The 16,567-nt window shown below is 37.6% G+C and overlaps 1 protein-coding gene across 1 annotated transcript in view; it reads right to left on the bottom strand.

Moving 5' to 3' along the window:
* GALK2 (galactokinase 2) overlaps positions 1 to 16,567 on the bottom strand; it is a 47,119-nt gene that overhangs the window by 17,164 nt on the left and 13,388 nt on the right. Inside the window, exons 6-7 of the mRNA XM_036389340.2 lie at positions 5,759 to 5,857; positions 2,879 to 3,031 (exon numbers count right to left, since the gene is read on the bottom strand). Coding sequence (XP_036245233.1) covers positions 2,879 to 3,031; positions 5,759 to 5,857 — 252 coding nt within the window. The remainder of the gene's footprint in view (positions 1 to 2,878; positions 3,032 to 5,758; positions 5,858 to 16,567) is intronic.

Below are 16,567 nucleotides of genomic sequence, written 5' to 3'. Positions count from 1 at the left end.
AATAAATAATCCCCTGCAGAAATATGCCACGTGCATTGTCACATCTGTTCCCATTTCTTCAAGGAAGAGGCTGTATTTCAGGCAAGCCACTACACTGGGGTTTTACAGGTCAAATGTTCCAAATGGAAACTGACCCTGTTGGGCCAGTGGGCACGGCTCTGCTGAAAGGTCTATCCTGCTTAGAGCAAAGTTTTGATTCTAACAGCACTGGGGAAAATATTATGAGGAAACAGAAATGGTTTTTGAAAATAGTTTAGCTGCAGCAGCTTGAATTGTAATGGACATGGAACAGAAATGGGGGGAAAAATCCCATCTCTTTAATGTACAAAAACTAATCCCAATACTTCTCCTACAGTCGGATATTTTCTCAATGATCTCTGACTAGATTGATTAAAGATATGGACATCAAGCAGCTCTTAACTGCCAGGATATAGAATCTTTGGGCATTTTTATTCTTTATTGTTCTACATAGGCACACTGGAAAACTGTGAGTAACTGAGAGGAAAACATACTTGGTAAATGATGGGACAAATATAAGTACAAGAAAGTCTGACTAAGAGTAAGTCCAGGAATACTTTTATAGCAGCATCACTTCCTTACACATAGCATTTCTATAATGCCATCTGAGCCCTGTGCCCAGGAGCTGATGGTGGCTCTGCAGCTGCAGTCACTGCTGGCCCCACACCAGGCTGAGGGTGAAGCAGGGGAGCGATGTCCCCAGCCCCGCTCTCACCAGCTCAGCCGGGGGGAGCTCAGAGCAGTGAGGACAGGAAACGTCTTTAAACTGGAAACTCACTGTGACAGAGTGCAGGAGAGCACTCAGAGGCTGCTACAAGAACAGAGAGAAGGGAAGAGAAAGGCAAAAGAATGATACTCTACAGGGAAGGGAAAGAAACAGAATCTAAGAAAGATAATTTACCAGGATGATCAAGAACTCGCTGTGGGACAGACTGATGGCAAAATGTTCTACACTAATGCTAGCAGGGATATGTTGTGTTGGCATCTTTACCTATGCAGTAAAGCAGTATGAAATTCTAGAATTACCTAAAGCAGAAAAGGGAGAAAAAAGCCTATCCTAAGGCACTTAGAATGAGAATTTCTTTTAAAGCATCATTGCAAGGCCCAGCATGTTAGTTCATAGTTCCATTAGCTTAATGGTGCTTAAGAGACTTCCCTGTTTCAACTTACATACCTGCCCTCCTTCACCCCACTGTGACCTCTTCCTAAAGACAGTCTTTTCCTGGCTCAATGTATTTTTATAGTGTGTGCAGCTTTCCATCTGGGTAGCATATGTTTAAAAACAGACAGGTGTATGTTGTTAGTCTCCTTACGATCGAGCATCTGCTAAAAGTACATTTTTAGAGATTGCATCATAGCTAACAGAAATGTAAAAGAAAAGATGTTTCCTTACTACCTCTTCAGTATACTGTACAGGACTAATAATTTAAAGCAATTTAGAAAACTGTGATTCAATTCACAAAGTCTGGTATATGGAACAATAACTTCAAAAGCTCTCACAGCTTAATGCACTCGTTGTACAGTGCCTTTTAGAATGGATTATCTGTGAAGACTTTCTATTCTTTATGCAAAAAAAAAAAAAATTACAAAAGAAGTTCCTCTTAAAAACATATATTTTGTCTATTAGCAATCCCAAATTAGAGATTTATCAGTTATAACAGAACTAACAAATAGACAGGTCCTTATCTTCATTTTCTTAATGGCTTAAAAATCTTGTTAACTTCAGTGACAACATCTTTAACTGTGGTCATTGGTGCTATTTGTTTTACCATATCTTAGATACCACTGAAATGCAACTATTCCTTTGATATTTGAGTTTAAAGCCCATTTAAAAAGTCATCTGAAGTCTAGCTTCCCTCCTCAAAAAAATCTCAGCACATTATTTTATAATGCATTTTGTCAATGTCTGATCAGATCTTCAACTACTTTTTTTAGCACTAACTAAAAATTGTAAAAAATTATTTTTTAATGGAATCATGATGCCAATGGATGTTCTAAGTACTTTTGAATATTGATCAGATATTAGTCTGATATTCTGTGGCAAGGAGTCCCACACTGCATTTTTCAAAGCTTTCTTCTAGACTTTGTGACCCACACTCTGTTCTTTCCCACAGCACCCTATGTTGGGTGCAGCTGCAGTGAATCTTTATGCTTACTCCTCATTTACTCTTATCAAAGAAAAATGTACTGTCTTCCATAAAGAACTCAAATGAAACCCTACATCTACATGCTCCTAAACATACAAAATCCAGAATTAAAGCAGAACTTAGATTTCCCCTGTTCAATTTCCATACATTTTAGAGAGAATTTCAAGCTGTAAACTGGCAGTACACCCTAAATGTTGGGGTTTCATTCAAGCCTGTTTTCGAACTTTATGCTGAGACACATGCTGCTCTTCAGCATTTCTAGTATTACTTCCAGGCCTTCAACTCCTAGCTTGGATGCTCTCTAAATTCTAGAAAATACACATCTATTGCCACATATACATATAAACATGTGACCATACTGGTTGCTTTCCATTATTTGTCATTATTCAGCTTATTCAGCTTTAATTAGAAACAGTCTATCTTATTAACTGGGAATATTTTTTAATGAAAAATAGACTTATTTCCTCCACTGAAATACAATAAAAATAAATTTAATAGAACTAAATCACATAATCTTCTATATAAGGACACAGTCCTTGCACTTCCATTAAGCACAGCAGGAGTTCTGTTCCTGCAGATTGAAGTGTCTGGAAAGAAAAATTATACTAAGAGTAGCACCTAGCCAGGTGTTAAAGACACAAATGGTCAGAAGTGGAAAAAAGCACATATTTAGATGAATGTTTCATTAGAGTTTGACACAAGCCATGCGTTACCTTTGTAGCCAGCCGACACTCCATTACCCTAATATTGTAATGAGAAGTTGCTGCTTTATTCATTTCAACACAACTGTTAGCAATAACAAACGTTGCTCCACTTGGAAGTCTAACATCAGTTGCCCTCAGTGGACTGAACTCTATCAACTTGGCCTATTGAAAGAAAAATGAATGGTTAGTTTTAATTTACTACTAGCTAACAGTGCACTTAGTTCTATAAATCAAATGCAAATTTGCATGTTTTTTCTCTTGAAAATCCAGGCACAGTTAAGGAAAGAAAACTGACATGAAACAGCAAGAGAAAAGATTTAACCTCATTGGTCAACTTACACATACACTTCAAACCCTTCTCTGTAGCTGGATTTTAAAATGTTTCCATTAAGTCTTTGGGTTTTTTCAGCATTTTACAGAACCCCACCCAACCTATTTTTCTTGCCTGTTTAAGACAACAGTTTCACTTTGATCTGCAGAGAAGTACCAGGCCTGGTTGAAGCTAATGTGCATGCCCCTAGAAACAAGGGGCTTTGCATTCTCTGCCCCTTCATCACTGTCCATCTCCCCCTCAGTCTTCTCATTTTGCACTGCAGCAAGATTAGTACACTGAGGTACAGTATGGGACCAACATTTTCAGACTGATTTGAGGCAGTGATCATGGTACATACAGACAATCAAACCAAGAAACTAAATAAAACTAAGTGTAAGAATGTAGTTACTGTTTCCTCCTTTCTGACATGAGACTGCCTTGCCTCACACATGCTTACACAAGCTGTGTAAGATGTTCCCAACGTTTGTGACCTTTTCATGGAATAAGTTAGGCATCCATTAATTAAATAATTCAGGATGTAATGTAATCAAGAGATTAAATTCACATCTGGTTTTTCACTGGGGTAAGTTGTAAATCATGTGCCCTGTTTTGGCTTCTTAGAATAGACTGTAACTGTGCAAGCAGGGACATCTTACTGGTTTTGGCATAGTTCACCCCCAGAGAGTCCCTTGAGCAGCTAGAGTGCTAAATAAACAATGACAAATCTGCTTGTACATTATGTACAGCATATGTGTTACTCCCTGCCATTGAGATTCTGGACCCCACCACAGAATTCCTATCAAGACAGACAGACTTGCTTACATTTAAATATACCCTTTAAGATCTGCTCCATTAGACCAGAATGTACCACTAAGCTGGTCTAGTGTCCTGATTCTGACAGTAGCCATAAATGGCTATTTAGGGGGAATATAAAGATAGAACATATACAAAGCAATCTTTTCTAGGGGTATGTTTTTCCAGATTCCCATAAGCAAAGATTACAATGGTTATACTTACACTGGAAGAAGCATCTATTAAATTAGATAGCTACATACAGTTTAACACTCTCTTAGTGTATCCACAAAGGTCTTTTTTGAATCCTTTTAAAGCTTCTGTCTTCCACAATGTATGGTATTTCTCAATTTAACAATGAATGTTTTGGAAAAAAAACCCAAACTTCCCTGTTTGTTTTTTACAAGCTGCTTGCTAATGTCATTGTGTTTCTATTAGTTCTTCAGTTATGAAAAACATTGAATCCTCCATTTACCTTCTCTTTACTTGTTTAGGGAATCTGCAAACTTCAAAGTATCACCCTCAATTCTTCTTTTTTTCCAAGCTGAAAAGTTTTAAATTGTTCAGACAATGCTCATATATTAAAAAATTGCTTTGATAAACCTCAGTGTCCTTTATTGTACTTTTCTCTTTTTTTTAAGATGGGCAGCTAAAGCTTCATTCAGCTGCAAGTACACTGAAACAAGGATTTTTTTCTGGTTTGTTCACAATTCTTTTCTCATCTGTGCTAATGTTTTCTTTGTCTTTCTGGTCACCACTGCTATATATCAGAAAAGCTTCCACTTACATAATCTTGTCTGTGTATGGCAGGAAAATCTGCTGCTTCCTTCTTTCATTATTCATGTCACTGTGTTTTTACTACTAAAGGTGAAAACATGAAGGAAAGGTGTAGAGTAGGTACAGTGATGTGAAATTGAAAATACATGTGTCTCATGATGGCATTAAATGTTTGGTGTAATTCTAGGAAATAGGTTTTTTTCTGTGTAAGGCAGTCCAAGACATGTCATTAGGAACAAAAGCTGTAGAGATATAATGCCACAATCATAAGGAAAGTAAAGGTTGTTATGAAACACTACATTAATTCCAATAAAAGTACTTTGACAGGTCTGAGGTTTGAACAGTTGCAGTCCTGTGCACCTTCTGGGACAGCAGATGAACTTCACTGTAAATTCCACTGCAAGCACTCATGCATAACTTGGCAGGTCCTGTTTATCACAGCTAGTTCACCTTCTGTCACCACGTTTAAGACTGCTAAATGCCTCCTACATCAAAATCCAGCCACAGAATTGTCTGGAATTAGCAAAACTGGTGAAAAAAAAAGTCTCCATTGTCTTTGTAACTGAACCTGGCAAAACTTCCTAGAACTGTTTGGTTATAAGAAGTTTCAAGAAAGCATTTTTGTAATAATTATCCCATTTGCACTGAATACAAGGCATGCCGACCATTCAGATTTCATTATATGGGAAACATTCTAAGTTCAGCATGAATTAGCCAAATAGTGGAACCTGGTGCTCTTCTAGAGTACATCTTTCCCCCACATCTTTTCCTTCCTCCTTGCCATTTCTGATTTTCCTCATCATATCCATTCAAACTTGTCATACTTGATTGTACCCAAGTTTGTAAGTTTAATTCCTGATTCATTTGTATACCAATGGTGCTTATAACTGCTTATTAGGGTATACCAGTTTCTAGTCTTGTCTTTCTTCTAGATACTAATGAAGTAATTTTTTTGCTTACATAAATTAATACTACATTGTTAGATTAGATTACAAAGGTACACATACAGTTCCTTCTTCTGCCAGAAAAGAGATTGACTGGTCCATTCCTCCACCTTCTGTGCCAATGTAACGTTCGCTCTTTGTGCAAATTTCTGCAAGTTCCACCTGGAAAAATATTAACATGTGAACCTTCAGCCACAGTTAAGAATGATACTTTTATTCTGCTTACATATTAATTAGTGAGAAAACGAAGGAAACAATGTCAGAGTTCTGAAACTATTATCTCTTACAAGTCAAATAACATAAGCTGCTATCAACCAGGATGCCACATGGCCCCTTTTCCCTTTTGTTCTGAAGCAAAAAAGAACCAACTACTCAGCCTCCAGAGGACCCACCACAGCCAAATGCTTTTCAGAGTATCCTTGTTTAGACACTTAACTCTTGTAGCTGTCTTCCTCCCACCTTCCTTGTGCACTTCATATCCTTCCATCCCAATAGCCAATGATTTGTTGATTTAATTAGATGAATCCATCTACATGTGAATCTCAGCAAAAAATTGCAAGTTATTATTCCAGATTGTTTTAATGTACTGATTCCGTAATCAGGAATTACTCCAAAACTGTTTCTCACTGCAGATATTCAAGTCAGTGATGCTTGTTGTGTCTCCTTGAGATACTGTACTCTGCTTATCTGAACTAATTCATAGCTATATGTGATGTGCATTCCTTTATGACATTTTGGGCATATCTTTGTGCATTCTAATACCTGCAGGTCAGAGGATACTAAGGGAGGGTGGAATATCAATGTCGTAACTGTCAAAACTAATAATTAACAGTAAAGTTTTCAGCTATCAGGCTAAGTCAAAACAAAACACAAGAGAAACTTTGGAAAATGGTCAAAGAACACAGAGTAGTCAAAAAGAAGTGGATTAAGAGAAAGTATTTGTGTCCACCTATTATGACCCCTAGCAATTTGTTTTTCTAAGCACAAGGTAACCCCAAGGAAGATGGGAAAAGAACTTTAGAAAAGCCACAGGCCGTTTTCCAATGGCAAAGTCAGATTCAGATTCCACAGTAAGGATGCAGCATTACAGGACTGAAAAAAGCTAAGCAGCAAGACAGGGACACTAGCCAGCACACAGCTGTAAAAGGCAGCAGATAGAGGCAGTAAATCACGATGCTCAGAGAGGTATGTGCAGGGTGCCTGCCTGCTTGCTTGCTCAAGTCCTTTAATGGCCCCACTGACACAGCTGTAAAATTGGTGCTTAGATGAATGTAATCAGGCTGAACTGTTTGCAAATGCACTAACAACCAATTTACTCAGCTCACAGTGCAGTTATGGCCAATAAGCCTTAGGCTGATAAGCAGAAGTTATCAAAAAAACATTAACAAAGTTACTCTAAAACTATGCAGAGTGGATCTCTTTGACTCAAACATGGTAAAAGACAAGAAAAATACAATTAACGAGAGAACATTAAGAGTACAATCAGCAAAACTACTCTCCTTTTTGGCACTGCCTTTCCTTTGTGCATTTTAAAGATGAGCTGAAACAATGTTTCTTTTATTTTTCTTGAGAAACCATAGAAACTTTCAAACTATAGAAACTATAGAAACATTGTGGCACTCTCTTTTTAACAAAACCCATTTCCCGGGTTAATGAAACTTCATTTTTCCTCCCTGTCCCATGTTCACTCAAGTCCCATTTCCAGTCCGAACCTCAGATCTCTTCATCCCATCAATGAAAGTTTAACATCTAGTTACCATATCTCCCTGCTCCACTATGAGCTGAAAATAATTCTGAATGAAATGCTAATGAAGGCAATGATGCTTTTTCACATGTCATGCTAAAATACTCAGCAACAGCTCCACAGAAAATAACAAACCTCCAGACACAGCAGTTTCTAGATACTCACTCCTTTCTACATATGAAGGTGTGCCTATTTACAAACATCTGTTACCTGCATGTTTCAGTCAGTTCTGCTGAACCTGCCTTTTGTCTCTCTGAGAACACAGCAATACCACATCCCTAATTTTTATTGCCACTGGCAGGAGCTTTCAGACTGGAGCTTATGAGTATTACTCACTGTGTGAGAAGAACCACGCTGGCAGATGGGCCATGTGCACTCAAGTAGGAGCTGTGGCTATGCAAACCTGGCCTGAAGCTCCTGAGGTACTCCCAACATAAATTCTGTTCTTGGGTACAGCTGCCTGAGCTATTACTTCATCTGCAGCTGCCAGATAAAGCTTGGCAAAGTCAGAAATGAGGCATTTCACTCTTCACTTTGGCTGCATCTCTATCTCCACATACACATCAGCTACCACTTGATTGCCTAAATTGTTTAGACTTGATGAGCCTAGGCTTATTAAATGAGTATCAGGAGAAGCCTTGCAGAGGAGGAATGTTAACAATTAGGACAGTGCCACTCCCCTGTCCCTTTACAAGGTCTGGTGAACTGTGCCTGGTTGAGCAGCAGGCCTTGCTGGGTCCTGGCTCTCCAGCTGTCCAGCTGCGTATGCCGGGCAGGCAGCGCTGCTCCAGCTTGAGCAACTTCTGTTTTGAAACTTAGCAAGGATTGGCAGGACCACCAAGTAGTAACTGGCAAGGGTTGCAAAGAACCCTCCCACAAGAAAGCCCAAGGCATCCCTGAAATATTATTTGGTTTCTAATTTAAATGGGCCCTTGCTGACACAGGCTGGCTTTAATACTAGGATGAGAAGCATGTGAATGGAGAGGAAATTGTCATCTGTATAGAGAGCAGTTTCTACTTACTATTGAGACAAATGGGCAAATGTTTGCCTTTTGCTAAAATGAGTGAAAGGGCAAAGTTTCATTGGAAACTAATGTGAAGACTAAACTAGAGAGCCTTGTGTACATATTTGATACTTGGAAAAGGATGGCCATATGACTGAAACAGTGAACTGAATTTCAGGAGGTCTGGGCTCAATTTTTAGCTCCACATTAAGTTTCTTGTGAGTCAGGGAAAGTCTCTTTAATTCATCACGGCTCCATTTCCTCAGTAAAATGAGGAGTATCTTCCCCCTCTCTCTAATTAGTAATTGCTACTTGGGATTCTTACATGATAATGCTATAAATATGTGTGACTTCATTACTAGAAAGTGAAAAAGTCCCCATTTTATGACACAAGTTCTTAGAGTTCAGACTTCCAAGGAAAATATCTCTAAGGAAAAAAGAACCATGTAATAAAAGGAAATAGCTTTTGCCTATCTCAGAGCAATGCCTTGTCTCCATTCAACTTACAACACCCAGAAGCTCTTTAGGGCAGGGACTGTTTGGATCATCTGCTATTTATGCCTTTTCAGTGTATGTCTGACCTGTAAAAATACAGAGCTTCTCAGATCCCAGATTTCATTGCATAACTTGGCAACATCTCAAATGTCTGCCTGAACAATACCTGAGCACAGAACTTCCTTCTGGATGCACTGCAGTTTCTGCAGAGAAGTAACTCAGAGCATTCTCACAGTCACGTTTAGGGGAACTGCACCACAGCATCACCTGTCAGCCTGGTAGGTTAGAGGGGCCTGACACTCCTTGGCAGACTTCCAGTTGCAATTGTTATGTGTATAAAATAAACAATGTTAGCCTATTGAGTTCTGCAGAAGTCCTAGAACAGGCTTTCTCACTGAACTCAGGCAGACATTTGTTCCTCATGAGGCACCATGAGAAATACGGAGAATGAGTAAACGCCATCTGCACATAGACTCCACTTGCATCCTGCACATTCTAATTCATATGACAGACCACTTTGAGCCAGCCACAAAACATAGCTTGTTCTATGCACTCAAGGTTCATTAGTATGCTTTTCCATCCCTAAAGCAGTGTTTCAAAAATACTAGTAAATCACAATTTAAATCTTCATAAAATTTTACATAGTTTACTTTAAAGCATTCCTATAAGGCTGCTGTTATCTTCAACTTAGAGACAGCACAGATACTTACATGATTTGTTGAAAGTCATGTGAATCAGTCACAAAGATGAAATGAGAATTCAAAAACCTCCCTATTTCCAGCATTGTGGCTTATTCTGTAAGGAATATAGTCTCATGGAAACAGTTGCAGGGTAGATGTAAAATTTTATTCATATGATGGTAAAGAGAAGGGGAACAGAGAGATACTAAAATCATAGTTTAAATGGGTCTGAATAGTAACATTATGACTCTGCAAAAAAACTACTTAGATAAATTAAAAATTTCCTTAGCTCACCTATTGTGAGGTCTACATATGTTACTGCCCTCTGAATTTCTGTATTATTGTTTCAGGCAGTTGTTCCAACAGGACTAACTAGACCAGCTAAACTATATCATGCAGATAGTAAGCCCTAAGCTGTCATCTACACTATTAAACAAGCAAAGTGATATATTTAATACAGTAATTCAAAAAGCTCAAACATCAGGAGATGTTTCCTCTGATCTGACTCCCCTGCAAAAACCCCCAAAGAACCCAACAACCTAGCTAAGAAGGGAAGTGCATATAATCACAGAATATCCTGATGTGGAATAAACCCCCCAAGGATCTTCGAGTCCCTCTCCTGGCCCTGCCCAGGACAAGCCCCAGAATCCCAGCATGTGCCTGAGCCTGTGCCTGTAAGTAAGGGCTTGTCAGCTGGCTAAAATTCATTAATAGACTTGAGTCAGAATAAAAATATAGAATATATGAAGAGAAAAGCAGCCTCTGTGGATCAAACCAATACCATTTCCAGTCCTATATCTTGTAATTGAATGTGGGCTCTTAGTATGGACCAAAGGCCAATTAAAGATCTTATTTCCCCAGGACTTTATGTTGTGATCAGGAGTTCCCTAACCTGAATGTCAGTTCTGCACCCTTAGTTACCAACAACAGATTTTTATATGTGAATTTGTCCAGACTCCCTTTCAACTCATGCATAACTTTAACATGTAGATCACCCAGGAACAAGGACTTCTACACCTTGTCAGGTGAAGAACTGTCTCCTTTTTTTAATTATGAATGTGTACCTGATTAGCTTTATTTCATACCTGCTGGCTCTAAACACTTGAGGGAGCAACAAACAATGATTCCCACCCACTCAATCAATTAAATTCATCATTTGATGGATCTCTGACCCTTCCTCCTTTTTCCAGAGTCCTAACATGCTTTTTTATGGTAGTCATTCTGTACCTTTAATTGTTCCATGTGGCTTTTTCCTAAATCTTTTTCAGTTTAACTATCTTGGTTGGTAAGAAAGGAGAAAGGCAGACTTACAGCTCTTCCTAGACACCTTAGGGAAAATGTCACTGTATCATTTGCAATTTTAATGTGACAGATGAGCCACATAAAATGTGTGTTAATTAGTGTTAACATAAGCACATTGTAATGCAACCTCAAGCAGTTCAGCACTACTATTCCACCCCTTTCCCTGAGGTTGGAGTACCAGAGTCATTATGTGACCACATCTGTGCAAAGTCCCTTTGTTTAAACCTGGCAATGACATAGCTGAAGCCACCTGTTCCCTTCTGCAGACTGTAGGGAGGTGGGTGAGTGGAGCAGCTGGGATGGAGACTGAAAATACCTGCAGTTATTCTAGCAGTACCCCGAGCTGCTTCCCACTCTGGCTTTGTTCAGCCTCTGAACACCGGGGAGGGATGAGCGTAAGGTGGCAGCAGCAGTAGCTGGCAGGTGAGTAAAACCTTGAAGTATCCCTGGTGATCTGTCAAGAAACACTAAATACTGCAGCTTTTGAATGCCAGGCCAAATGTCATCCACGCAAACACTACTTTTATAGCTGTTGGCAAGTACACGTGCCAGGTTGGCTGTGCTTCCATGGGAGATGTTTAGAATCAATGAGTTTCATGATATATTAACGTTGGGGTTTTTACAAAAAAAGATACAGCACAATAAATTAGAAAATCCATAATTAAAACAATATAAAGCCACATCACTAGGAAAAGAATCTCAGCACATACAATTCACTATCAAACAATTAAGCTTTAAGAAATTTATGTAAACTAATTACTTAACGAAGCTGCTCTCATGTTTTAGACAATGTTAGTTGGAGCACTAGGAAATATCTAAAATTAACAGTTTTCAAAAGGTATTTTTTAGGCTGTTTGTTTGAGAAGCTTAATTCTAAAGTCTGTCCAGAATGTATCCTACTGCAGAAGGTAACACCCTAGCAGGCAGCTGCCCCCCCTGTGCAGACCTAGGCTAGCTTTTGATCTAAGACTCTACTAACTACCCCTGCTTTTTGTTTGAACAATTTAAAGTTCTCCCTGATAAGAAGCAAGTCAGTCTTGGGTTACGAAGAAAGAAATTACTACCACTTAAATCTGTTTTATCTTTGAGTCACAAGATTTCCTATTCAGCATGCAGAGAGTCTAATCTGGGAAATCATATCAGTGGATATATAATTTAGTCTGACAAAGAAAGGTTGTGATTTTTTATTATTAGTTGCCTTATGTGTAGTTACTCTAGATGGAGAGATTTCTTCTAATAAGAACTCATCAGTAGCTCTGCATCATGTTACCTTGTTTGGGATTTTTAATGGAAAAAGTGACTTTTCAGAAAAATGATACTTTTCACTAATATGTGCTTTTTTCTACTTATATTTCAATATGAAACACCTCAAATTCAGGTTTAGATTTACAACTGAGTCTTTTTGGTCTTTCAAGTCAAAGAACTGATAAATTATAACCCACCCCATACAGCTCACTTGATTCTCTGTTGCCCCATCATTTATTTTACTTTCTATCTGTTTGATGTTAGTGATAATGAGCATGAAGACCTAAATGTAGAAAGGTATTTAGATATCCTAGGAATAATGAAAGTGAACAGATGATCATTTAATTATAAAAAAAAATTCCTAAAAAATAGAAACCTAAAGAATTATCTGAATGAGGACAGATAAGGGAGCTTCACCTTTAGTAGTCCTATTGCTAACAAAGAGGCCAAGGGCCAACTGCTCTGATTTTGACTCATGCAATAATGGGTCTGGACAGTGTGTAAACTGTGACAGAATTTGTCCCTTATATAACTGTCACTGTTAATATGTTCCAAATCAGTGATCAATCCCTTTCAATCTCCCACAGCCCTTCAAAGAAGTAAACTTGTGTAAAAGTAAACCCCTTAAAAGAGTAAGACAATTAGTGAGTAAGAGACAGGCAAATATTTGTTAGTAAAACAGAATTAGTGTTGCTTAGTATTTTTTTGGAACAGCTCACCCTACATTACACAGAAACTTGATATACACAAATCCAGAACGACAGCAGCCAAAATAAAGCAATCTTCTCCATAAAATGATAGTATTAAATTACATCTGCCTCAGTGGTTTAATGTAGTTCATTTTGGCCCAAGTTAAGTGTGCTAGATTTTCTATGCACTACAGTACAGTAGTAATGGTAACTAATCTTTAAAATTTAAAAAAAAGGCATTTTTTCTTCTTGTTTTAAATTTTATTGCTTGTGACTGGAAGGTCCATGAAGAAAATGCATTTGTTAATATAAGTTATTTTTAGCACTGTCATTTTCAGTGCTCCAGAATTCTCTTCATCATGCAAATTTAAGTAACTGGAGTATTTAAATATCAATTCAGCCAAAAGTGCTGTGCATATATTTACTCCCTCTATGGAAATAGATTAATGGTCCCCCAATGAACATTCCTTAACATTTCAGCAAGTTAAGAAAAGTCAGACACAATCTGCTGCTTTCCTTTACAACAATTAATGTTGGTAATTTAATGGCAAATGTAGTGTAGATTTTCTGTTAAATTCTACAGAGTTTGGTTCACAATACACATGACTGAAAATGCAGAAGAAACATTTATAGATAAAGATGAGTGGTTTACAGTAAGAAGGAAACATTCTCCATCATATAACACATTTCAACTCTAGTTAGACTGTCATTTTTTCCAATCTGTGCACATTTTATATATATGAATACAGGTATAAAAATAATTTCTGAAATATAAGGTACTGTGTTTCATTTAGTAAGGCATAAAATGATGATCAGATTTTTAATGTTATTTTTACCACCAGGAATGCCTTTTTTTTTAATATCTCATCTTGACTAGGAATAGGTTGCTGAAAGTTACCATCTGCTTCCAGTTTGCACATAAAATTCCAATTAGCTGAACTTCATATATGTTTTGCAAGGTAATTATGCTTACTTTTTTCCAGAATGGGAATATATTTGTCAGATAGTATCTGGATGTCCTCATAAGCACAGCAATCTTAGCTTGACTTTGTCTGCCCCCTAACATGCTCAAATAGAAGATTATCAATTAGGTTGATGAGAGATTATGGCCTTTGATTACCACTGCTCCAAAGTACTCTGTTTCCCCTTGATTACAAACATACAGTCAAGCTTAACAAGAACCCTGTTTTTCAGAAAGGAACTTTAGCATTTCTCTGTATTAAGAGTACTTTAAAATACAGTATCTACATGCCATTTCTTGTGTAAACAATTTGGTTTCTTACATAATTGTCCTGAGCATGTACCTATCAAAGATTTTGATAGATCAAGAAAATAAATTATAAAAAGAAATATTTTAAAAATAAAATAAATTATAATCCAATCCTAAGGAGTATTATCAGCACAAGTTCCTCATTTTAAAGTCACACTACCAGTGTGGCTACTCACAGACAGCTATGGATTAGCAGTGGTAAAGGGCTCAACTCAAGCCATTTCATTATTATACAGAGGCTTCAGAAACCAAGTAGAAAGGATTCCAGATGGCCTTTCTATTCTCCCACTGAAACCAGTGACAGTAGCAGGTATAGCAACTGTTGAAATACTGTTTAAAACTGTTTAAAAACACCCACACTCTAATTCATCTGAGCCATAGTTTGGGAAAAGTGAAACCAATGGACACTGTGCCATTACAGGTTAGGTTTAAGTCCTTTTTTTACTCTGTCTGATTTAGCTTTTTCTCAGTCCAGATAAAGCCAAATATGATTCCCCTTCCTATGCTTCCTATGCTTCCTATTTCACATTAAATTAGATAAACTCTATTCAGTTTTGATCTCTTCTTCCCAATAAGTATGTGTACAGATACCCAGCCTTGATGTAAGAGAAAAATGTTAAGGTGGCTGAACAGACCTTACTTTCACAAGACCTAACATTTGACAACAACATTATTATCACATCTTTGAAGTAAATCTAGTTACCAGTCCTGAGTGATTTTCTGTACTCATTAATTCCTACCACAAAACACAAAGCTGGGACAGTTTAGAGCATTATTACGTTTCCTTTACAAAAAGTATCATGTCCTGATGAAAAGTTATACAAAAGATTGATTTTGTATGAGTGAAATAAAAATCACTTTAAAATCAAGAACTACTACTTCTGAGCATTGCTGCTGTTTGAGTGATGCCAACACAGCCTTAGAGTGGTATCCTGTTTGGAGGAGAAAAATGGATTCTTTTTAAAGATTGCATTCTACATTTTCCATCTTGTTATTTGAATGCTATTGCACTGCTGCAACTGGTTAGCACTGCACATCTGGCTGAATTGTCTTGAACTGGTATTTTCCCTAACTATTGTGTATGTGTATGATGGTTTTTTTAAAAAAAATATTGTATGCACACTGAAACAATGCCCTGTTTCAGACTGCTACACACAATTAGTGAGAGCATGTTTTTTTCTGATTTTGTTTTCAATGTCAAAAAAGTGCTACTTTTAAAGTAAGCCACCATGAAATTCTAGCCATGCTTTTACAATGTTTTTTAATTTTGTGGGGTTTTGGCTCTTAATCTCATAGGTCTGAACCTCACACTGGAAGTGTTATCTCATAAAAGCTCTAAATTTCAACGGCTTTTACTCTACAGCAACTATTTTAAACTTACATTTATCAGGAAAAAGAGCATGTAACTAAAATATTCTCATAAAAATAGTTTCACAGAAACAAAACAGATAAATGTTCCATTCAGTAAAAGGTCATTTTTTCATAACTTTGGCTACAGAAGCCCTACAGTTCAGCCAAATTTGATTCCAAAGCCAAAAGTTTCCTGTCTTCCTGCTACAAACCATCACATTAAGATTTTGTGAAGTCCATCAGACTAGTGAGGGGCAAAAAGTCAATATTTTCTCATAAAATTACCATCATAACCAAATATTGTTACTTATAAATACCACAATTTACAAGTTTCACAACTATAAAACATTTGGAAAAAAAAAGATGGATGGGAGGGGTAAAGTGATATTTCTTATTTAAAATAAACACATCAATATCCAGAGCCTTAAAAATACACGGTCCTAGTTAGCTTTCTAATAGAAAGGATCTGGAAGGCCCCTACTTGTGCTCAGCTAAGAATTTCCCTGCCATGGGGGAGCTCCCTGCTGACACAGAGCCAGCAGGACTGGATCCTGCACAGATCCCATTTGACACCAGCACAGGATGCATTAGGAGCTGGCAAGAAGTGGCCAGAGCACGTTTTATTCTTCTGAGGACTCACATGCCTAAATTGCTCTAATTTATACTCTGACTAGCCCTGCCTTTTACAAGGCAGTTCTGCTAGGCTAAGCATAAATCCAGTGCAACTCTGGATTTAGCTACATATAAGAAGTCTCTAATGGTAAATCATAAATTATCAAAAAACACTGAATGAGTTTTTACTGTCCTATAAGATCTGGGGCAACTTAACGCCTGGACAAAAGCAATCAGTCTTCAGAGCTGTCACCCTCTCTCCTAAGCATGACAACCAGGTGCCTTGGTTTATGCAAGCATACAAAACCTTGGATATGTTCTTAACTGCTCCTATGGAGGATATTGAGAAGCCTCATCTGTACATTAATTGCTCATTTTTCATTGTAAGTGCAAAATATCTGGCTGCAGGCAGCAGGGTTCCCTGACAAAAATGTGCAATTGTGTCTCTTGCGTTTGTCCAACTGTATTTCAGACACAAGCT

The sequence above is a fragment of the Molothrus ater genome, chromosome 13, assembly GCF_012460135.2.
Source record: "Molothrus ater isolate BHLD 08-10-18 breed brown headed cowbird chromosome 13, BPBGC_Mater_1.1, whole genome shotgun sequence".
NCBI lineage: Eukaryota > Metazoa > Chordata > Aves > Passeriformes > Icteridae > Molothrus > Molothrus ater.
This window is presented reverse-complemented; position numbering and strand designations above follow the sequence as displayed.